At 43.6% G+C, this 25,035-nt stretch overlaps 1 protein-coding gene across 1 annotated transcript in view; it reads right to left on the bottom strand.

The window, feature by feature from the left end:
• Positions 1 to 211: 211 nt before the first annotated feature.
• Positions 212 to 25,035, bottom strand: part of LOC103778045 (homeobox-containing protein 1-like) — a gene marked incomplete at its 5' end in the record, with an annotated part of 30,364 nt that continues 5,540 nt past the window's right edge. Inside the window, 5 exons of the mRNA XM_008945614.1 lie at positions 212 to 605; positions 3,722 to 3,790; positions 3,974 to 4,068; positions 5,724 to 5,819; positions 8,063 to 8,145. Coding sequence (XP_008943862.1) covers positions 468 to 605; positions 3,722 to 3,790; positions 3,974 to 4,068; positions 5,724 to 5,819; positions 8,063 to 8,145 — 481 coding nt within the window. The remainder of the gene's footprint in view (positions 606 to 3,721; positions 3,791 to 3,973; positions 4,069 to 5,723; positions 5,820 to 8,062; positions 8,146 to 25,035) is intronic.

Raw genomic sequence — 25,035 nt, forward strand, 5'->3', positions numbered from 1 at the left:
ATGATCTGGTGTCCATCGACCCTGTGCCACTACCTCAGCTTGCATCCTTTCAGTCTCAGAGAAGGAAAAGCATACAGACTAATTTTTTTTTTTTTTTTTAAACACAATCTCTAAGGGTATCCAAGATTTTAAGTGTAGCCTAAGACTGGTAATTGAGGGCTGTCTAAAATACCTGGAAGCACTTTGAATGCTAAGACAGAGCAGCAAGATTTTTCTAGCCACTGGGGCTGGGAGAGGGAGGTTGATTGGTTGATTGATTATTTATTGGGAATTAATACTGAGAGAGTATATGCAAAGGCTGAGGGCACCATGCCATCTTCACAGAACAAGACCCTAACAGCTAACTGACGTACAAGAAACTGCAAAGTTATACTGTAAGAACACATATTAAGGACTGAGGAAAGTCTGCTAAGGTGCTACGTCTAAAACTAAGTTACTTCTTGCTTTGACCCTCCCCTTTCTTTGTATCAGTCGTCGTCTAGAGCCTCTGTCTTGATCTCGTTGGCTCCTTGCCGGGCCAGTGCCAGGATGGTGTGGTTTACCGCTGCCATTTCCACGGCTAGTGAAATGGGGTCTTGGTGGTCACTATGGCTAGTGCTGTCATCCTGTGCATGTGGAAAGGAGAAGAGAGAAGCACTGTTACTCCACGAGCAGAAGAGCAGGGGACACAGCTAGCGTGTGAGGGCTAGGGGCAGAGAATGGCACGTTCCTTACAGGGACAGAGAGTGAAAGAAGGGACACAACTGGTTTAGGATTGATCTCCCTCACTGTGCAGACAAAGGTAAGCAAGGCAAGCAGTGACGTGCTCAATTTTTGAGAGAGAAATTTGAGGGGGGGAGGGGAGATATTTGGAGGAAAATATTAAATTAGAAAGATAAAAGTGATACACGAGGTATGTCAGGAAAGCAAACTCTGGCAGGAACCATTATGCACTGCACAGATTCATGCTACCCTTACATTTTGAATATACAGATCTGGTCAACCCATTGAAAAAGGACACAAAAGAACTAGAAAAAGCAGAGAGAATGGCAACCCAGGGGAAGAGAGGGGAAGGAGTGGTGGGTTCCTTATGAGGAGAGGCTGAATAGACTCATGTTCTTCGGTCTGGAAAAGAAACGGCTGATGGTTGATATGGTAAATGTTTATTAGAAATAATTACTAAATAGAGAGCAATTCTTTGTGGCTTCTCGTGATCTAATAAGCAAGGAGCACTCATTGGAATGATGAGATAATATATTCCAAGGCAGCAACAGGAAGCCCTGCTTAACTCATCACAGTTCAGTTGTAGATTCACTGATTCTTGGATCAGCCAACAAAAAAAATGGCTTTCAAAGGTGGGGTTAGACAAGATCAGGGGAAATTGGTCTACTAGGGACTATGAAAAATGGAAGTGGGGCCTCTGCCAGCCTCTCAGAACTTCCAGAAGCTGGAAGCTACTCTAGCAAATTAATTCTATAATCGTCCTGTTCTTTAAAAATACTTTTTTCTTAAATAATACCATTGACCTCACTCTAAAACAGGACACAAACCTAGTGTAAACTATTGGTCTGAGCCAGTATCCTCTGAAGACACTAAATTCACACAGATATAGGGAAAAAAATGGTGAAAACCTCCCAGATGGTTACAAAAAAAGCCTTTTTTTGGGACCATGAAAAACGGAAGTGCAAGGATTTTGGGGGGCCTTCTACAGGTGCATAACAGCCATACAATAGCAGACCTAAAAATCTGGGGTACTAACAGTTACCACACCATGACTTGGAGAAGTGCAAGGATTTTGGGGGACCTTCTACAGGTGCATAATGGCCATACAATAGCAGACTTAAAAATCTGGGATACTAACAGTTACCACACCATGACTTGGCAGTTTTAAAAATTATTATTATTTACAGAAAAGAACTTATAAACATTTATCAGTCTTCCAACAGCCTTTAACTGATGAACTTCTGAAAATTAGTATTTAAAATGTGTATTATGAATTTTTAAATTGCCAGGTGGCAAATGCTGATGGGGACAGAAAAGCCAGGATTTGATCAAATCCTAAGGTTATTTAAAGGAATGCATTCATTTACAACAAATATTGTGATGGGCACACACTAAGGGCCTCTCAGTCACCTTTACCATGGTAAGAAATAGAAAGACAAAATCTTAACTACTGGAGCTTTAGGCATTTCATTAGTATTTGGACTGAACTTTGTGTTTTAAAGTTTACTAGAATTTAAGTCTCAGTGTGGAAAAGAAAATTCATGTTTTTTAACAGCCAAGGGATGTTAAATGGTCATCAGGAGAGTTTGCCATTTAATCCTCTTTGCTGCTAATGCCTAATTACACTTCAGTGAGGAGCCCAGTTAGATGACTGAGAAATGCAATTTTTAAGGACTCTAAACAAAGATCTTTAAATTTTACCAGGCAATTTATTTCTCTTTTCAAAGTATTTTGGATAACGCACAGAAGAAAATCATAGTTTGGGAGTCTATGTAACACTCGGTCTCAATATTCAGGTTCTGCCTCTGACTGAGGAGGAATTAATTATCTGCTCCTGACAGTCACAGAGCAGCCTCTCATCACGGAGAGCAAGCAAAGTTGGTTCCACCAAATCTGCTGGTGATGACCTATAAAAAGGGCCTTAATACCCATCAGCAGCAGAGCGGCTGGGAATGCCTCTGCCAGAGATCTGTCACACTGGGCCCCAGCCAAATATTCTTGGGACTCATTCCAGGACAGGCAGTTGCTATCAGACTGCACCAGCAGCCTTTGTAGGGAGAGACCTACCTACTTCTCCCAAATCATCTGCCCACCCCAGCCGCTGGGTGCAGCACAGAACACAGCTCAGCCCACAACCAGAACCAAGGCAGGGGACTGCTCACTGCTGAACACACACAGCCCTGAAGGGGTCTGGCCAACACTGACACCTGAAGGAAAATTGGGAAGGGGATGCAATACCTGTCAGGAAGGTGTGTGAAGGAAGGGTCACCAACTTTAGGGTAGGTGAGGGCTCAGAGTGCGGGAAGGGGTATTCTTTTGCTAGAGAATTTAAAAAAGAAGTTGCTGTCAAGGGTTAAAAATAACCAAGAAAAATAGAGAATAGGCAAGAGTTAAAATGCAAAAAGAAAAAAAAAAAAAGACAGATAATATGTAAACACTCCAAATAGTGGCACATCACTGCAGAACAATACGGAACAGGGGCCAAATAAATGGACAACTTCATTTAAATCAAATCCTCTCCCCCCACCCTTCAACCCTTTGTCTGTCAGTGTCTTAGGGACAGATCCTGAGCTGCTCCTGAAAGGTACTGCCCCAGGCAAACAGAGGGAGCTCAGCACCTTCCAGGAGGGTGCTCAGTATCCTGCTGGGCAGGGCTGACCAAAGGGACTCTCAAGTGCCCTGGGCAGGGGCTCTCTGCAGTGCTGGTCTGGGTGCCAGGCAAGCAGCTCACATTATAGCACAGGCTACGCTGGAGACACTTCTTGGAGAAAGAAAGGTGCCAGGGGACCACACATGCCTAGTTTTGCAGGGAAATGCTGTTGCCTGATATATAGGAGCAACCATTAAAAGACCTGGGCATCCCTTCTGAAGGGCAGGTAACTAGAATGGTGCCAGGGGTAAGGAGAGCACGAGTTATGCACTGGGTGAGGCAACACTCTCCTAACACATTTCATACATTGCGTGTGGCGTGAATGGTGTAACTTGCTTGTTTGGAGCAGATCCTCCTGTCTTCTTCTACCTTCTCTGCTTCTCTGCCTCCCTCTGAACATCTTCCCTCCTCCTCCCCATTGCGTACTTGCCAAGTGTCCTGTTGTATGACAATAAATCCACGTGGGTGAACACTGGTTGCTCAATACATTCAAACAGGGGAGCTATTACATAAAAGCAGAAGGAAAGCAAGAGACCTCTGATCTGTGAGAGGCAGAGGGTCTCTTCACGTGTCACGGGGACTCTCCCTTTTTGGGCCCCGTGGCTCAGCCATGGTTCTTACCTGCTCTGAGTAGTCATTGCCATCAACGTCGTCGCTGTTGGAATGACCTCCTGGACTCTGTACATCTATTCCATGGCTCTCCAGGATTGCTGCTTCTTCGAAAAAAGCAAATGGATCCCTAATTTATCTGATGCATTAGAGTAATTAAAAGTAACTTGTTTCTTTTTTCCAAGAAGTTAGAATAACTGGAAGAAAAGAGTTAGCTCTTAGCTCTTCTTCATTCTCCAGTATTTGGGAAAGTAGCACATGTACAGATACTGGTTTGACTGAAATCCTTCCCTGCCTACTAACAGACTTGTTTGTAAGAATCCTGGTTCTCCAGCCTGTCTTATTAGAAATTAGCTTCATTTCTAATGCACTGGAGTGGCAAAGGCACTCCCTGTAGATCTCCCCACATAGTCTGGACTAGCAGGACTTGAGGGGAGCAGGGAGTGTCTGAAAATAGACGGGAGAAATTTTTAAAGCACTTAAGGGATTTAAAATCACACACATCTTCATCTACCAGTAGGGTCCAGACGCCTGAAGACCTCACTGGCCTTTTTAGTACCTCCCAACCCCCTTCCCCATGCAGTACAGACATTGCTGTAACTCCACCTGCCTCAGACTGACTTTGCTTTGTGTCTCACACCCTTCAGAAAAATAAATCTAGGTTACATTTCAGTGACACATAAAAAGATGTTCTTCTTATTCACAAATACAGCAAAACCAAGCAAGTCAGCAAAAGGACACTCAACATTTGCAAAATTGCTGGTTAATAAGCAGGTAGGGATCTCTGTTTGTCCATGTATTGTGGATGCAATTCTGCACAATACCTAAAAGTAAGCACATCAAATTTTGCCTGCGCTGCAGAAGCTTCTTGAATCCCAGCCACTAATGAGAGTTTAACTTCATTACCATGCCTTACGTTTATTCACATTAGAAGATCTACTTCTTACAAGTTCAGAGCCACTTCTGATTTCCTCATCATCAGCTGCTCACACAAAGAACTTGCAGGGCTAACTCTAAAGTGATTTTTGGTTTATCCTGATCATCAAGAAAAATGATGACTTGGTTCCAGGCACTTGTCCCTGTGCAACCCCCTGGAAAGCACTAAGGAGCACAGGTGTAGCCAGAACAACCAGCTGGTTTGCAGAAACTCTCTGGTCCTAGTGGCTGTATCTGAGATGTAAAACAACTCATCTGGACTCAGATCCCTGTGGGGTCTCAAGGGATGGCAGCAAGAAAAAAAACCCTCAGATTGTGGCTGAAAAAATAAAGCACATTTCAGTGCTACACAGACACAAGAGAACTTACAAGCAGATAAAAGCTCTTCAAAACAGCCACTTTTCATTTAAACACCATGTGAAGGTTGTGAACTTGCAATTGTCCCAGCTTCCCTGATTTCCAATGCAGATATTCTGAGGTTTTATTTCAGATTTTATTTTGGATACATTAAGGAGCCTGAGCGTAGGGAAATACAATTCTCCTTCTACCCACAGAATTCTCACTTTGGTTTTAAAAACTGATCTTCTAGTAAAACTTCATAACTGCACCATTTTTTCCTGCATCGATGATGGAATTTCATAAATTAAATTCCTACTCATATTTCAGAAAAAATCTATAACAGCACAGGACTAATTTTAAAAAGTGCTCCACGTTTCTGTTAAGGATGTCAGAACCTCTTGTACCTTCACTGACACAGTCTCACATAATTTCTCTCTTGAGCAAGTGTACATACTACACCATGAATGCAGGTGCTCTGATACATTACCAATATTGGCTCTTCTCTTGATTTCCTTTCTCCTGTTGGCAAACCAATTGTACACTTTAAGGGAGGTGACTCGCTCCAAATCTGACAACTTTTTTCCTATGAGAATGACAGAGTGGAAAAAAAAATCATAGCATTGTTACTCACTGGGTTCCAGAGGTCAGCAAAAGACCCTTACATGTGATAAACCTCTGAAATATAGACAGCACTAAAAAGTGATTATAACTGAGAATAGAGTGAATTTTATGTGAATCAAAGTACTGTGCCCAGATGCTGTGGTAATAAATGCCAAATATCTCTCCAAAAACAAAGTAGCCTTTCTTCATTTTTTAAAAAAACTCTGAAATACAGGAATTTCTTTGCAGCTTCAATCAACTAAATCCAGAGCTGTGGGAGGATAGAGGGCTGCTTTTCCAGTTCAAGCACAAAACTGAGATTCAAAAACCTCCAATCAATTCACAGCCCTGCTGCAAATTGCCTACCCTTGGGCTAGTTCTTTTACCATGTGCTGTGAGGCCACAGTTCAGTGATGTATTTTCTTCAGCAGCAAAATGAATGAAGAGATTTTGTGCTGTCCCCTCCAATCTGCTTTCCTCCCTCTCCACCACCAGCTGCTGTCGTGCTCCCACAGCACTAATCCCCCCCTCCAAACTGTGCCAGGACACTTGTGTTCTTCCGGGACAAGGGAGGGATGTTGGAAACCAGATCACTGGAGGTTTGCTCTTAAATAAAATCCCAACCACCAGCAGCCAGCTACAGGAGGCAATCCATTCTCCTGATCACCAATGTAAAAGAGGGAAGACTGGAGGAATCCAGCATTGCAGGGAGAGCATGGAAACCTCTTCAGCTGGCCCTGGCCCCATTCAATGTAGCTGCATCCTCAGCCCTTGGCAGGCTGCGTGGGGATGAGACTCCCCTGCTTCAGCCTGCTTCTCAAAATGTATTTGCTCAGCATACAAGGCATACATGTAACTGCAGCAATTCCCAAATTTAAGTAGGGAGAGATGAGACAAGTGAAAGAAAGAAAAATCTGGAAATAACTATGCTGTTTCTGAATGCTCTGCATCAGTGTCACAAGATTTTGCCAATCCTGAGGCAGTGTTTAAGGAGTCTGTTCCAAGTTGCTAAACCAACCAGCAGCACAGCCAGGAATAAAATCTTGACCTCCTCAGTGCTCTCTACCCACCACATCATTCTGCTGCCACAACCAAAATACAAGAGGCAACACATGAAAGCTGCAATAAGGGAAATTTGGCCTTGGTGTTAGGAAGAAGCATTTTGCCACGAAAGTGCTCAACATGGTGGAACAGGGGCCCAAGTTTTCCAGAAGTGGAAAAACCTCCAGTTCTGGAGATTCAAAACTGAATGAGGTAAAGCTCTGAGTAACCTAATTTAAGCTGGTCCTGCCTGACTAGATGACCTTCAGAGGTCACCTCCAGCCTACACTGCTGTATGATTCTGTGCTGCTCCAATGTCCAGGAGTCATGCCTTAGCTTTCCTTAGCATTGATTTTTATTCTGCTTATGTAAAATCCAAATATATCAAAAATACAAGTTCTGAAAACTATGTAAATAGTAGGACTACTCTGGGAGCAGGGGAAGTGCAACTTTTTGACCCAAATACAAGGTCCTCCATTAATACACAGATTCTACCATGGGACACTGTCTAGGAGTTGTAATGAAAACTGAAAGCCAGGAAAGCTGTGCTCCTTACTCCTCTGAGCACCTTCTGTGTGATCTCCAGCAAGGCTCAGTCTGTGAACCTAAGAACCAGTAAAACCCACTTTTGTGGAGCATAATAAAATTCCCAGATCACTCCTGAGCCCCAAAGCACTACTGAGATCACTACTCCACTTTTGTGGAGAATAATAAAATTCCCAGATCACTCCTGAGCCCCAAAGCACTACTGAGATCACTACTCCACTTTTGTGGTGTGTAATAAAATTCTCAGATCACTACTAAGTGCTTGAATAAATCCCTCGAAATAACTGAGCGTAAAGAGTGAAAACTTCTCAGATGTTTATTTTCTCAACACTGCCATTTACAAAGCTACATAAATGAAATGTTTAGATGCACAGCTTGGACTTCTTATCTCAAATGGGGGGAATTTAAGTTGCAGATGCTGGCATTTAGGTTTGAAAACTGCATTGACTGTCACGTTCATCCCCGGCCGGCAGCTCTGCACAACGCCAGTTATAGCACGCTCAAGAAGAAACCTACTACTAGTTGAGAGCACTACATTTGTTAGTAATAGCCATAAAATGAGATGGGCTGAATATAGCAGGAGATGTTGAAATCTAATTGCAGTTGCCTCTGGAAAGGACACCGTGAGCAGCTCCTCACCTGGCTTTTGTATAACTGCATTACAGGCGTTGGCAATTTCTTCTCGCTTTGCCTCGTCTGGATATTGATTCTCGTTGAAGTAACTGCAAGAGGGGGAAAAACCAAGAAGTTTTTTTTCAGAAATCACGAGCATGAAGGCTCCAAAGCAGCTTTGCTAAAAGGTGTCAACTGCTGCTTTCTGCATCACTTTTACAGAGGTAACACAGAGGCAGCCAATTTTATGTAAACCTGTCTATGCATCAGGTACCATCAGCCCGTGCTCACATCCACACAAGTGGACAGAACTTCCCAAATGTCTCAGATACTGAATATTATCCCAGCATTTGCAGCACCACCTCAGCATTCAGAATACTGTACTAGGAGACACAACAAAAAGGAGGCAATGCCAGAGATACTGGAGTTAATACCAGCAAGTGAAGCATCATGTCAGAAGACATCGTGGGTCACACCTCTGCCTCTTTTTTTATTAGCATTTACTCCTTTTTTTTTCCTGACATACCCCCAGCTTAGGCAGCATTCTACAAAGGAGCTGCTCAATATTTATTTTGACCCCTGGGTTAAAATATACACATATAGATACAGACTTGTATATATATTTTGCACAAACACAGCATACGGTATGCAGATCAGACAGACAAAATTACACAGCAGTACAGTCAGATTTCTAGAGTCAGACCAGTGGCTTTTCTAAAATCACAATTTCAAGATTTTAAGCCTTCTCCAGAACTCACTGAGTACAGCATATTTTAACAGTATTTTTTTTTGTCTGAATAATTGTGATTTTATTGTATTCTACACGCAGTAAATATCCCACGGAAGTTAAACTGTTTTCTCTCTTCCTTCATTTGAGTGCTTTACAAATTTTAATGAACTGATTTACATTCCACAGAGCTTATCAGATTTGCATTAAAAACAACAAAAAGTCCTGTTTTACTTCAATGGACTCTGATAAGCATGCCATAAGCAGGGACTATTGCTTTTTTTTTTTTCCCTGTAGATTGTTTGTAATACATAATCCTACAAATTCTTTGATCAACTTTGATCAGCAGCAGGTTCAGCTGGTGGACAGCTGCTCTGTATTTGAAAACAAGATGTTTAATTGTAGATCATTTAGCAGTAGGAGATTTGGGTGTCTTTAGGCAATTTTTGCTTTCCATGGTCATATTTCTTCTCCTGTGGGTTGGCCCCAGCACAGTTACTTCCTATGGAAACCTGGTTTCTGTTCCATACAGCAACTAGTTCTGTCCAACCTTCTTTTAACTTAGTACTTAGTGCAGATCTCACTATTTTACTTCCACCTTATTTCAATATATTGTAAAGACACATTTTACACGTTCAGTATGAATTTTAGCTACTGCTTCTTCACCCCATTGCTCACAGTGTTATTCACAGTTGCAGCTCTGGCCATGAACTGAGTCCTGTTTCAAAGTTGCTCTCGTTGACTAAGAGAACTCACACATTAGCAGAGCTAGTTCCACTGTGAATGTACTTCCACTTGATTTACCAGCGTGGAGAGCAAATGAAACCACAGAAGCAGCTCCATCTTCACTAAACAAAGGGCAGGCTACATCTCTACTACTGATTTGGGTTTTGGAGGCAATTACATTTACATGTAAACATCCACTTCTTGTTCCCTGGACCTCTGAGTTGCTTTTATAAAGTAAATTCAGAGAGATTGACCATAACAGCAATTCCCACTATGCTCGTTAGGTTGGACCTAATGATCTTAAAGGTCTTTTCCAACCTAAATGATTCTATAATCCTGCTCTGACAAACCAGCTGAGATTCTGCCAGTAGATCTGAAGAGGAGGACACCAGGTTACTCTTCCTTTCTGGGAAGCTTCAACTACGTGGCACTGTCAACTCTGGCACTGCCACCAGCAGGAAAACTCCCAGAATTATCAGCAAGACACTTTCCTTGGTTTTGTTTTTCCTCCCACTCCCAGCAATATGCCCAGTCTCTGGGCATGGTATTTTTAAAAGTATATTATTTTGTGTTCCAGATATATCATCCTTTCTATGACTATGGCCTTTGAAGTGATACATGTGTCTGGCTCAACTTGCAAATTTCTGTTCAAAGGGGTCGTGTTCTGTACAAAGGGGTTTTTTTTTGAGAATAGAGAGCTTGGAAAACAGACAAGAAAATGTTTTTTCTAGCAGTGATGGAAGAAGAAGCTCAGGATCCCAGTCCAATTGCCTCCTGACAGTGTCTCAGCTCTCCCACCTACAAAACAGAGGACTCCACTCCCTGCCCAGAGCCAAGAGCTATTTCCTCTTTCAAGTGCCATGAGATACAGGAATGTCAAGACATCACAGCTGGAAACTACTGCACTACTATTATTTACATAAGTATATCATATGGAGTCCTCATCAGGAGTCCAGGTCATCACTATATGTACAAAAATTAACTTGGCAAATTTTGGGAGCTGTAACAGCTACTTTAGGGACTCCCTTTGCTGAACATGATCTCGTTTATATATACTTGTCAAAAGCCAAGAACAAACATTATGAAAGAAATCATATGAATTAGAAAACCTGGTTGATCTACATGCTGATGTTCTAACACCAGAAGGTGAAACCCTGCTATGATGCAGGATTATGGATCCAGATGACCTATGGCCACAAGACTGCTAGACAATGCTTAACTTTACGGAAGGCAGGACAAAAGATGTAAAATCAAGAAATGGGGGATAGTGGAACTGCTCATTCTTATGTTGATGCAAGAAACTGGGACACCAATTAATGAAGAAGAAACACCACAAGAGCCACTAGTGATCCTTCTCTTGGCACCTAACTGAACATCATCCTTTTAGCAAGCCACTGACTGCCACTTTTGCTGACTCCAACAAAAAAAGTTCAGGTTTTCTAATAGTAACCAAACTTAGGCTCAAATTTACAATTCTCTGGGAGAACAGAAAATCTCCCTGTGACTGAGCTACCTTTCAGAACTGGACAATGAATGAGAAACCTCTTCTGGCAAAGAAGGAAGTTTGCTTTGTGTAGTCCAATTATTTTGTGATTTTGAAAAAAACTTGCTGCTGAAACAGTAATTGTTATCATAACACATTGTACCAATAAATAAGCTTTAAACATTTTTATTGGATTGGATCAAAATATACTTCTCATCATTCTGAAACACCTTCCTTAAATTCTAACACAAATTTCTTACCTAAATGTCTAAAACTTTCTACAAGAAAAGTGATTCCCACTTGAAAACCTGAAATTCTTTTCCTCCTGAAATGCTGTTTAATGGAAAAACACCAAAAATTGGGAAGTTTTCAGGCAGCTCTCCTGGTATAAGACATTTTCATGGAGATCACAAGCTATGCAGATACATGAGGAGAGCTGCACGGGCACTACTGCAGTAGTTAAAAGGTTTCCATGGTTTGTTTACACAGTAATTTTTCTGTATGTTTTTTTCTGTAGTTTTATTTACACAGTAATTTTAGAACCTGCCTCTCTTTCTCCCTACAGGGTTACTCCTTATCCACATTACTGATGTGCCTCCTCCTTCTTTCACACACTCAAACTGTCTATAAACTTGTCCAAAACTCAACTTGTGCTCCCCAAAATTGAACTTCTCCTGAGAACATTCTCCTCCACCATCATATTGCATTTTTAACCTTTCACAGAGCACAAGTTGCTTTTATCAGAGATCATACTCAGGAGTTTTCAGTCTTAAAAGGAAAAGGTCTCATAGCTACAGGTAATCAAAACCACACAACCTCAATCATAAGAGCTTATTTTCAACCTAAGCCTCCAAATTCTCTGCACACACACACACTACCAACACAATCATTCCAGTGGCCCAGGTTGCCCAGAGAGGTGATCAATGCCCCATCCCTGCAACCATTCCAGGTTAGGTTGGATGGGGGTCTAAATAACCTGCTCTAGATCTCCCTGCTGACTGCAGGGTGGTTAGAACTAGATGACCTTCAAAGGTCCCTTGCAACCCAAAACATTCCAAGATTTGTATTTTGTTCCCACTGCATATTTCAAGGTCCTAATGGGCTTTGTGGGTGAGACACCATGGCACAAAGCACAACATTCAAAGCCTCCCAACATTGTTGGCAAGTAGGTGAGAATAAGTTTTTAACATAGGGAAGCCAAAGAAAGAAATTAAAAACTTCATCATTGACTATTTTGCTTTGGTCATGTAGGAGTTTGAAACACTGAATTTTTTTACTACATTTCTTCTTGCAAGCAGGAAATTCATTACCTGCCTCCACTCTTGCTACCTATCAGCCAGGCACACCTTTGCTAAGGGCCAAAGAAAATACTCAGGATGTCTGAATTTCTCTTCACAGCTACAAACCACAGCCTGCTCACCATCTGAAAAGTTCCTGAAAACTACAGATGAAAAATATGAAGCAATATGAATTTAAAAGGAAAAAAGAGAAGAAAAAAAGAGCAGGCAGAAGTAAATCCTGCAGAGGCACACTGCCTTCTAGACAAAGGGCAGCTGTCAGCTGAATACCTTCAATGAAGAAACCAAATGATCTTTTTTGTAGAAAATGACAGTGGAGGATTAAAATGAAAAGTGGCCAAATAATTTACATGAGATGAGAACCCATATGATGGTAAAGAATGTAGATATCCTTGAAGCGGTTTCATTTCAATAACACTGAAGCCTAGAAAAATTGCAGATTCAGAGAAACCCTCTTTCTTTCAGGGATAATGTGCTTAGGACAATGACAGAGAGAGAATCCATCTCAGTCCCGGGCGCTGCGACGGGAGGAATCGCATCCCCCCACTTTTTACCAAGGTGCCCCCATCTCAATTCCTGCCAGAGCTGCCAATCTATTTCTGCTCGGCTGCTGTTAGCCAGGCTCAGAGCTCAGATGCATTGAGCAATGCCTCAGTGCTGGCCCTGATAATCCACACTGGAAGCTTTGCTGTTCCTATCAGCTCTGCAGCTGCCAGGGAGGTGTCTGGAAGGGCCCACGCGGGACGGGCAGGTTCCACGGGTCTTCATGGGGCTGGCTGCCAGGCACAAACAGCCAAAAATCCAGGATTGCCCCACAGACCCCAGCTTGGGGAAAGGCTCAGTTTTACAGCATGACATAACGGTTCAAGCTTCAGAGTGTGGAAGTGATTCAAAGCAGAGAGGCTCAGAAGTGTTGCTGGGAACAACTGACAGTGGCTGAGCTGTCGTGGCAGAATTACACAGGCTCAAGGTGAGGTAATTCAGGTACATGCACACCAGGGCAAGCTCACTGCACCAAGGATAATTTACCTTCCAGTTAATGGGAGGCAAGAATAGGCAGAGGGATATTTATTGAACAACGCCAGACGTGCTGCAAGTTCACTCCCTCACCTAGATTTGTGTTTTATGGCTCTGGGTTCTCACTTCCACCAATGTGGGAAGCACCTGGGAGTGAAATATCCAACTCCTCCACCAGCCACCACCGTCCTCCAGGCTCGGGCTGCAGTCCAGCTTAACACAATTTAAGCACAGCCTGAAAGGAACAGTCCCATCCTCCCCTTCATCCTCGTTCTGTGGGAAGGTTTTCTGCCCGACTGCTTCTCTGCTCCAGCTTGCCAGAGATGCCAAGAGCAGCGGTTGTGCAGCCAAGGGAGGCGGGCAGGAGGTGGCTGGAACCCACAGCTGGGGCTGGTGCCTTCCACAGCAGCTCACACACATCCCCTGCCACTGATGCTGAAAGCAAAGCCCGAGTGGGGGGCTCAGCAACTGGCCCAGGGATGTGTGGAAAAACCAGAGCTGCCCTTTTTCCCCAGCTCCCATCCGAGCCCTGGGGATGAACAGGAGATCTTGCTGCCACCAGGGACCGAGCTCCCTGCCAAACAAACCCTCTGCTGTCTCAAAATACACAAGAGTGTGAGCTGCTCTCTTCTCTTTGATAAGACTGCCTGTAATTTCAGCTCCCTATCTGGTTTCCCTTCGAACTGTACCTCTGCTTTCCACTGAACAACTTACGTAAAACACTCAAATACAGTTACCTGCTTTCTCTCTCATTAGTGTATTTATCAACGTGGCATCACCCAGTAGCAAGAGGTCATTGTTTCAGCCTTTGTGGCTTTTAACAGAACTATAATTCAGGCTGTCAAATCAGTGGAAATATTTCTGAAGTTAGTCTGTCATCTGTGCCTGAGATCTTATCTCAGCGTGGCATGAGACAGGCTGTCAGAGGAGTGACATTCAAAGCATAATCTCATCAGAAAGTGTAATGACTAGTTTATCTCCCAGTAAATACTGGCCAAGAATATCACCAATACCATTTTCAGTGAGGTCAACAGATGACACCATCCATTTTATCTACTGATATTTCTACAGATTCTCTAATAATGGTATGCATGTCAACCAAACAGTTCACCCCACAATATATAGTAAAGTCATTTCTACTTTAGACAGCAAAATTAAAGCTCTCCATAGATAAACTCCGATAGACCTTAGAACTACACTGAAGACACCATCTTCCCTTTCCCCCTGGACTGCAAAATGTAACCACCAGTGCAGTTGCTACAGGAAACATCTGGTGAGTCACTGTTGTACTTGAGATCAGCCAAAGATGAGAACTGCAGCTCTCTGGATGCAAGCAGATGAACCTGAATGCAGGCACTGAGCTGCTGTGTCAGCTCTGCTAGGCCTTTCATCCAGGCAAAAGATAAAATTTAAACTGAAACCCAAACCTGGAAGACCCACTGATGAACAGGACTGCTGCAGCTCTCTGCTGTGCTCCCCACAGCACCATCATTCACCTAACGGTTTTCATGGGTCTGTGGATTTACAGGACTGAAGGAACCACTGTGGGACTCCAGCTTGACCTCTTCCACAGCACTGACCAGAGGTTTCTCAGCAGTTCTGGCACTGAGCCCAGATCTTGTTTGACCTACAGAGATAACCAGTCCCAACATAAAAATTCAGGATTTCATCCAATGCAGAATTTACCATAACTTTAAATAAGCTTTGGGAACCAAACTGTAAAAATCCTCATGCTTTCCAAATCTGCACCTCATTCCCAGCTTGAGCTTTCAACCCTGAGGTATGGCCAGTCTCTGTCTAGGGAGAGAACAGCTTTTAAGACCCTCACTATAAGAGATGTTTAATTCTTGCACTTCTTGTCATGTTAAGAGCAAATCTGGAGGAGGGATCAATCTCAACAGGACTGGATCACTTACAGCACTACATGTCCATAAATTGTAATTATTCTGCACATCAGTATGTGTTTGTCCATACAAACTGCACAGTCATTTCAGTATACACTAAAAAAACTCATACAACAGAGCTGTCTCTCTATTCTGGTTTTACAAATCAGTGCCTAAACTCTGACACAGTCATTTTACTGATGCTTCTTAGCAGGAATCTACTCTGCAATGTAGATTAAAATGCCAAAAACACACCTTGCACTGGAGTGTGTAGAACTGCATGACCTTCAAAGCTACAACAACATCATCAGGTTTCTAATTTCTTAAAAATAATTTTCTCCCTGTTTTGACAGTGGTCTCAAGCACCAACCCAATCCTGTCAGGCTATTAATATTATCCTCAAATTTGTTTAAAACCAGAATTAATTGATAATAGCTCTGAAAGCCTCATACTTGCAAAAGATAATCTATGCCTCCTAAGCTATAGCACCCTACTGGTGAGATAATTAACAATTAAAAAAAGAATAGTTAAGACATCGGAGGTGGCGATTTACTCTTCCTTGTAATTGGATTTGGTGATAAGAGTATTTCTGAAACGACACAACAAAAAAGATTTGGAGTTTTCAGCAGTTTGAAACACACAGGTACCTTCTGCTTAAGGACCTTGCAGACACTGCCAGCAGACAGTGGCAAAGATGTTATAGCTACCTTTAAATTTCATGGTATTGCAGACTTCCCAAACCCACAGTTACTTAAAATGTTCACAAAATAAAAGGGGATTTTAAAAAATAAAATAAAAAAAAAAAAGGAAATTTTTTGAAGCCAGCAAGTAACTAACACATTTAGACAGGATAAAGTGACAATTCTTCTGCAATATTTTAACAACTGGTTGGTGTGAGCATACACCACCTTCAAAGCTCTTCCTAACAAGGCATCTAAGCATGAATAATAGTATCTCTTCTTCTCCTTTATTTACTTGCAATGTTTAAATCCAGACCTACACCCTACAGGGATATTTATGTGTGTTAAATCTTCTGAATTTAACCAATGGATAAACAAGACCTTTAGGAAGATAACTGCTATACAAACATTTCAGCCAAATTTCTGAACTTTGTAGAGGGGAGAGGTTATTTATATTACATCCTCTGGACCATCCAGTTCTCACAAGGCAAGCAGAGCTAAGGCAGGGTCAGTCCATGGATGAAACACCTTCAAAAAGTGCTGAGACCTTGCAGAAAGCAATGTTGGCACATCACTAAGAGCTCACCACTCACAAGGGCTGTTTCTGTGCTTGGTGACCCACTCCAATGAGATGTAGCATGATTATCAACACTATGGTTACTAGAGACACTACTTGAAAAACCAGAGGATTCCAAAGCTTTCTAGATGGCAACACAAATAAAGAGCAAAATGTATGACTTGGATTTTACATTACTCAACCCAAAACATCATTTGCTGCTCTCCTGAAGAAAATATTAAACTCATCAGAGTCTGAATTCAGCTTTCAGCTCATCTGAAGTAAGGTATTTCCAGAAGAATAGCCTACCCTTGCCTCAAAATTGGGTTTTAATGGCAAGTTCAGCACTGGATGACAAAAATGTATGTGTGGAATGTCAAATGTAAGCAGCAAGGTCCCTCAAGTTGTTATTAGTTTAGCCTCAGTAAGGTCATGTTTTTGAAAATTTTAGTCCTTCTGGCTATGAAAAGCTTGAAGTCTCACTTTGTCCTAAGCCTCCAGGAGAGGAAAAATACCAATCATGAGATTTGTGATAAAGCTTAGGATGAGCTGACAACTCCCAACACAATCAGAGACATTTCCCCTCAAAAATCCTCAAGTTTTTATTTTCAGCTCCCAGCACTGGACCAGACTCAGCTCAGCAGCAGAGGCAGCCACCAGCATTGCTGCTGCCTTTTCAGAATATAAACACTGATTAGACCAATGAAAGGATCCCACAGGATTGAAAAGACAAGGCCAATTCCTGCAGGATATCCAGTGCCTAAAGTAAAGAGAAGTCAAGAGGCTCAGATCAAGGCTTCTGATTTTGGGCTCACTCCACAGGTTTTTCCTAATACCTCCAAGGTCTGGACCAGAACTATTATTGTGTTGAGTGCTGTGCAAACCAGAAAAAGGTATTTTTATTTTCATACCAATCTATTCTCTGCCTTGCAACCTAAATACAAAGCAACAGATGGATATAGGCAAATGAGAACAAGGAATAATGAAATAATGAATAATGAAGTTTTAGTTTATTAAGCTCCTGTGGTGCCAACCTTCATGAGGTTCTTTGTAGGCATCATAGCAAACAAGGTTTAAGGAAAGTTTTAAGCTATGGTAGCTTTGTGGATCCTTCAAGAGTATTACTTCTCAAGTCTGGCCACAGCCACATCTTTTTATTTGCTACAGATTATTCAATGACCATTCATCATCCATGGGGAAAGGAAATAGCTGAGTTTATTATCCAACTTTTTATAATTTTTTTTCCACATAGGATTGTGAATAATTACCTTGGAAATAAGCTCCAAGGACTCAGAAGTATGACTTCATTAAGAAGCACCCATCATGCTTTGTGTTTCAAGAGTGCTTTCTATAATCAGATCACAAACACCTTCAAAGTATTCTGAACTTGTGTCTTTAGTCTTACTCTTTAGTATTGTTAGTAGAATTTACAGGTAGAAGAACAGCAAAATTAAGAGATACAGACACAAGACAGCAGCCACAGAGCTGTGAAATCAAGCCACAGCTCCTTGCTCCTAGATTTGTGCTGTCATGAGCCATGCTTTTTGCCATGTGCTTCCTCTTCAATGTCACTGTGACTGGCTCAGAACAGCCAAGTTCCCTGGGAACAGTCTCTTTAGGAAGCAGGACTGACACAGTACTGGTAGCAATGCTCTAAAAGCAACTGAGGAGTTGTTGACTGTATGTCTTATATCTAGAAAAATAAGTGACTCTTATTTTTGGACTTCACTAAAACATTTGATACACTTACAAATGGGAAATTAGCCACAATTTTGGCAAAGAGAAAGATTAGTATAATTATGAAATAGGGTAGAAAGGAAGCATACAACTAAGAACTGGGCTGAAAATTTGAAACAAGGGCTTAGAAGATGGCAATCAGTGACATCAACCTCAAGTTTCATCTTTGGAGTATCTTAAGAATGAAAACACTTAATGATCTTGACACAAAGTCTGAAGATGGCAATGAACTCTGGGGCTGACAGTCAGAAGCCATGTCACTACACTGAACTGGAGCACCATAAAAAGAAATGGACAATCCTAAAGGCAGGAACTAAAGATCACCAGCTGGAAAGGCCTTTTCAGTTAAGTCATTATGACCTAAAGACAAAAATGCAACAAAACCACCAAAAAGGCAAAGCCTGCTACAGCTGAGGAAGCCAGCCACTTCCAGTCCAGAAAGGAAAGTATCAAAATACTGCTCAGCACTAGGGAGGCCACCTCTGGAGTATTTGGTCCAGTTCTGAGCTCCCCAGGTCAAGAGAGCCCAGGAGCTACTGGAGAGAGTCCAGCAGAGGCTGGGAAGCTGCTGAGGGGCTGGAGCATCTCTGTGCCCAGCCAGGCTGAGAGCCCTGGGGCTGCTGAGCGGGAGCAGAGAAGCCTCAGAGGGGATCTGAGCAGTGCTGAGCAAGAGCTAAAGGGCCCCGGGGGGCAAGAGGCTGGGGCCCGACTCTGCTGAGTGGTGACAGGGACAGGACAAGGGGCAACGGGCACCAACTGGAACCCAGGAGGTGCCACCTGAGCAGGAGGAGAAACTTCTCTGCTGGGAGGGTGGCAGAGCCTGGCCCAGGCTGCCCAGAGAGGCTGTGGAGTCTCCTGCTCTGGAGAGATCCCAAACCCTCCTGGCTGTGCCCCTGGGCACCCTGCTGTGGGTGAGCTGCTGGAGCAGGGGGTGGGATGAGATGATTTCCAGAGGTTCCTTCCAACTCCCACTACTCTGGGATTCAAGAAAGGTGAATTTAAACCCACAGGATGGCAGAGGAATGGAAGTGCTATCCTGGAATAGACACGGCAAGTTTCACCTGAGTAAACCTTAAGGCAGAGATGAGGCTGTGGTGGTCTACCACACATAGATAAAGGGGAAGAACATTGGTGACAAGAGATGGAGGTAAGGATGGGTCACAAACAATCTCAGGAATTATATATGTAACTGCTGAAACAAGAAGAACATGCCAGGTAGCCACCTGCCAACAGGTTTTTGCACCCTTAGCTATACCTGCTTCTACAACTGAGAGTTTAATCAGCTTCTGCAAAGGTTACAATAGAAGTTGACTGAAAGAAGAGAAGCTGGACATGAAACTGGAAGTCCCTGTTCAGCACTCCTGTGATTTAGAGAAAATCAAGGTGCATTTTAAAACTGAAAGAGTGCCAGCCTATGTACATAATAAGCAACAGATCAGATGGCTTTTTCTATATTTTTTTTAACTTATGTGCCCTATTTTTGCACTCTTATTTTCTTTTTAAGGAAATCATATTATAAAAAGCTCTTTGGAACAGGTCCATGCCTTCTATCCTGTTGAAAGAATACCTCACAAACAGTACAATATTCTAAATAAATTAAAACTTATGCACGTTCCAAAGGAAACTCAGACAAGGAAAGGTCACTTCTGCTATCCTGGACTACCAAAAAAAGATGAAAAAGAACCTAGGATGTGGTAGTGACTGCTGTGGTTGAAGCCCATATGGTTCTCTGATAGAGCATTCTTTTTAGTCTGTTTAAAGCACTCCACAGCCCAACCAAGAGCCCATAAAGACATGATGCAACATACTTAAGAGTTTTACTTAGGAATTTTCCTCCCTCACTTCTCCTTGTAATTACTCTGTTTATTACTCGTATAAAGACCTCACATCTGTTACTAGATGGCAGAGAATTTCCTTTCACTGAGGTAGGCTTGGACTCTGTTCAGGGACTAGCTGCAGTGAGAGTCAGCAGGGACACTTTGCACACTTCTCGAAACACGCAATGGGCAAATCCAGCAGTGCTCTGAGGTGGATGGAGCTCACGTCTGCTCTGTGCAGACAGACAGCTGGCTGCACCAAAGCAGAGGTGACAAGGTGCCCACCCCACTGCTAATTCCTTCCCAAAGCTTTCCATGCTGCTCTAGAAGTTCATGTTGTCGTTCACTGAAGTGGGTTTATTACACACAGGTCAGGTGAATCTCAGTGGGAGTGATGACTGTTCCTTTTAGCTGAACTCAGGTCTGAACGACCCCCTCCTTGGTAGGTCAGGGCTGTCTAGCTCTTTCTCAAGGCTTTAAGCAGGCTGAAGAAGAGCCAAAGGGGGAATGATCACAGCTTTATGGTCACTTGTGCCTGTCATTGCCCAGGGAGCCATTTGCTGCTGCCTCACCTGCTAAACTTCCCAAGTCACAGAATCACAGAGTGGTGGGGGTTGGGAGGGACATCTAGAGATCATCTCATCCAACCCCTGCTCCAGCAGCTCACCCACAGCAGGGTGCCCAGGGTCACAGCCAGGAGGGTTTGGGATCTCTCCAGAGCAGGAGACTCCACAGCCTCTCTGGGCAGCCTGGGCCAGGCTCTGCCACCCTCCCAGCAGAGAAGTTTCTCCTCCTGCTCAGGTGGCACCTCCTGGGTTCCAGTTGGTGCCCGTTGCCCCTTGTCCTGTCACTGGCACCACTGAGCAGAGTCTGGCCCCAGCCTCTTGCCCCCCAGGGCCCTTTAGCTCTTGCTCAGCACTGCTCAGATCCCCTCTGAGGCTTCTCCTCTCCAGCTCAGCAGCCCCAGGGCTCTCAGCCTGGCCTGGCACAGAGATGCTCCAGGCCCCTCAGCAGCTTCACAGCCCTCAGCAGTGTGAGTCTGCTCACAAAGGGTGAGCCTCACTGTGGCCTCACACTCCTGCAGTACAACAGAGACAGCAGAGCAGAACTGCTACACCCTTGCAGCAGAGCACGTCCAGAGGCACAGCACCTTCACATGGCTTCTGACATGACCAAGAAATTTGGTTCCAGACAGCCTACAGTGAACAGTCATTATAAGACAGCTGAAAAAAATTGAGGCTGAATGTACCAGTGTCCAGTTCAGTTTCTGTGAGAAATATTCCCTGACTTCCCCTGCCTCCTGGAGTCGTGTTAGCAGGCAAATTAACAATGTAGCCAATTAATGTATTAATTCATTAATGAAGTTTTTGTTATTATTCGATTCTGTGTAAACAGAACAGTCCCAGGAAGAATATCAGGAGGGATTACACAAAGTCTAGTGTTGGTGTAGAAGAAAGCTCATGGAGAGAGAATCCCCAGCACTGGACTTGCAGTTTTCCAGTGTCCTCACACTTCTCCACTGCCCTTACCTCGAGCAGCATCTAGAGGTCTCAGCACAACTGCAGAGAGCCCACTGCACCAGGCTCCCCAAGCCCTTGGCTCAGAGAAGTTATGACCTAAAATGATTGGCATTAACAGTTCTATAAAATAATGTTCTGGGAAGTGAATTATTTATATTGGATACGAACACAGCAGACAATTGCTGTGAATTTCAAAAATATCTAAACACTCCCAGGACTAAATTTCATTTGATGTCTTTGCAAAAAGCAGAGTAATGCACATGGAAAAGAACAAATTCAAACACCTCATGACATACATGACAGGTTTTAAATTAGTTGTAAGTGTTCAGGAGAAAGACACAGACAGTGAGCACTACTCAAAGAAAACATGCTCTCAATCTAGACAGAAAAGTGATCAGCAACCCCCAGGCGTTAGGCTGGAGGTCAGGGAACAGTGAGAATCAAAATTCAGCTGCCCATATAAACTGCAATATTCACCCTGGAAAGAGGGCAACTGGTTCTGCTCCTCTCCCTACTCACCCACCCTGGGTCACTAAAAATTGAATGTAGAAATAGAAAAGGTCCAGAGAAGAGTGACAATGAGTGTTAGAGGCAAGGCAAGGCCTGCCATCTGAGAAGAGATAAGAGAATGACTGTTTAGTTCAGAGAAGAGATAAAAGAGCAGCACATTGATAGTGGTACACACAATGAATGACCACAGGAAGCTAAAAAAGATGTTCTTTCTTATTCTTTCTCATGATACTCAGGCAAAAAGAGACTTCCAACTTTTTAAACACATTTTGGCATATAAAATGAAACAAGGTATAATTAGATCTCCCAAAGTACCCTGAAGACCTTAGCAGGATTTGGAAGGAATTACATATTTATGGGAATAATAAGCATGCCCACAGCTGCAGCAGCAGGATTAAACAAAAATATACAGGATAGGAGATAAAAGCTTTTGTCCACAGCCACATGGTTGGTAGCCATGTGTGAACCAGTCGCAGACTGGAGAGGACAGGTGGGAAGAATGACAAACACCATCATCATCACCACGTGGGTTACTGCCAAGGCCTTGAAGCTTCAGTCACTTGCCAGAACTCTGCAGTGCTGGTGAGGTACCATCAGGCATCACAAAGTCAGCCCTCGTGCCAGGGCTGAAAGATGGAGCTGGAAAAGGCACCCAAGGACAAAACGGCTGCTCTTACACCAGGCTCTTCAGACCTGCTCCTAGCAGGAACTCAGCCTGAATCCAGGTTGCCTCCACACCTCTTCTCCTTATGTAATGCCCCAACATCACTTCACACGCTGGGGATGGTGACATGAAATCACTGCAAGGGTAAACAGGGTGGTTGGATGTTGCATGTGTCAAAATCCAGGGTTACACTCTGAGGTGTGGGGTCTGTGAGCTGGGACACCCCTGAAGGAGCCAGCAGATGTTCTTAAAAGCAAGCGAGAGGTTAAGAGATAAATTGGGTCTTAACAGGTCCTCCCCATCCACTGCTGCCACTGAAGCCAGTAAAAATGATATTAGCCTGTACAATAAGCACCAAGGATGCCCTTTTACATCATCACTGGAAGCATCTGGGCACTGGGAGAGTTCCAATCCCATAGGTATGAGAACTGCTTTGACACTATGGGAAGACAATGGTGTAACACAGAATGAGATCCTGCCTCCAGCCTTCATGAGCAGGGGCACTGAACACTGAGGGATCTCATTTGGTCTTGGAGAAATGCAGGGGAGTAGCTGGATTAGAGAAGAATTCTCATTCTTAAAATGAGGGTTTATTGCACCAGACAGTGCTGGTGCAGGTCAGATTGACAAGGCTCCCTTTGCAAATGTTGATTTCAGTTATTTTGACCTTGGCAGATATAAAAATTTTATCTGGAGTCTGCTGCAAGGAGCTGCCCCTCCCACAGATCTTTTTTATTATTTAAAAAAAAAGAGAGAGAGAGAACACAAAGATACAAAAAGCACCTGAGCTCCCTGGAAAGAAAAATAACTCATTAGGTGCTGAATCCTGCAGGAGAGCAGAGTCTGGTGAGCACTTTGGCCAGGCATCCCAGCATTATTTTTTACTGCAAGCAGTCTGCCAAACAACTGGGATTTGCTTACAGCTGATCAGAATAGGAAGCTTGCATATTGTGCAGGGCTAAGAGGGAACATAGCTTGATCTAACACAAAATAGGAAAGACAACTGTGGAGCAAGCAGAAAATGGCTGCTCTTGCATTATATCAGACATACAGCAATGACCCTGAGAAAAACTGTTTGAACTTTCAGACAATAAAAAGATCTTGCCCAGGTCTACACTGGACAGTGAACTTTGCTGAATGCCTCTGCCAAGTGTCAGCACTCGCAGAGCTCAAAGCACTTCAGGAGCAAAGATCCTAAAAAACTGCTCCCTTCCTACATCCCAAAGGACTTAATGAAGTTGAACCTCCCACTGCAAGCTGCTGACTAACAAACACCTTATGACAGAAGAGAAGGAGCTGGAAAATAATATAAAGAAGTCACCTGATGTTTCCCTCTGCGTTAAGATCAAATGTATCTGGCACCATCCTGACAGATTTTAGCTCATTTTCTCCAGAGAAATGTTGTGTAATTTCTGCAGATAACCTGCTTGGTGCTCATCCACTCCTAAACTTTGGAAATATTTCCCAATGCCTAACACCACTATTCCTTGGTAATGCAAGAGTTACAGACTTTGGAGCATCTTGCTCATCTTCTTTGGTTTGGCTCACTCTCCCAAGCAGGTAGAAGATATTTTCCAGTTCAGAAGGGCGTGTGACCTCAGAAAGGTTCAATGACACCTGAGGGTCAGGGGGACAGCAGAGCACAGCTCTCAGCAACTCCTGAGAAGCAAACCCCAGGAAGAGGAGCAGCATTCCCCAGCCAACCCGTGGACATCGTTACATTGATGAGAAACTGATGTTCTGTTCCTAACGATGTACAAGCCTAATGGAAGAGGCCAAAGACATTACTTCCTGCTCTGCTGTCAGCTTGAACGGGGAGAAAGGCAATGAATCCAAAACTTCAATCTCCTCCAAAGCCTTGCACAGGAAACTTAGATCCCCTATGGGGCCGGTATTAAGGTTCTGCTAGAAGACATAACTAAGAGTAATGGGATAAAATTAACTAAGAAAATTTCCTAACTGAATTTCAGGAGCTAATAGAGCTCTCATCTTCCCCAGGGAAGGCGTGGGAGCCCCTGTGCTCAGGAGAGCTGCAGTAATGGCGCTTTCACAATCGGAAGGATTTCTAATAACACATGTCAGGACTGATATCTCTCAGGGCCAGAACCATGCCCAGGGCTCTGCCCGCCCAGCCCAGCCCCAGCTTCTCAGGCCACTGCAGAAGGTGCTTCTTTCAGGAGGGCAGATGATGTTGAATCTTCTACAGCACAACCCTGCAGCTGATGGAGATGCGATGACTGGTTTTGGCTGGGGGTGCAGGGCTGGAGAGCAGCCCTGGGGAGAAGGTCCTGGGGGTGCTGGGGGGGAGGAGCTGGGCAGGAGCACCCCCAGCCTGGGCTGCCCCCCCAGCAGCGTGGGCACAGGGCAGGGAGGGGATCCTGC

This window comes from Merops nubicus, unplaced genomic scaffold, assembly GCF_000691845.1.
Source record: "Merops nubicus isolate BGI_N331 unplaced genomic scaffold, ASM69184v1 scaffold15228, whole genome shotgun sequence".
In the NCBI taxonomy this organism is placed as follows: Eukaryota; Metazoa; Chordata; class Aves; order Coraciiformes; family Meropidae; genus Merops; species Merops nubicus.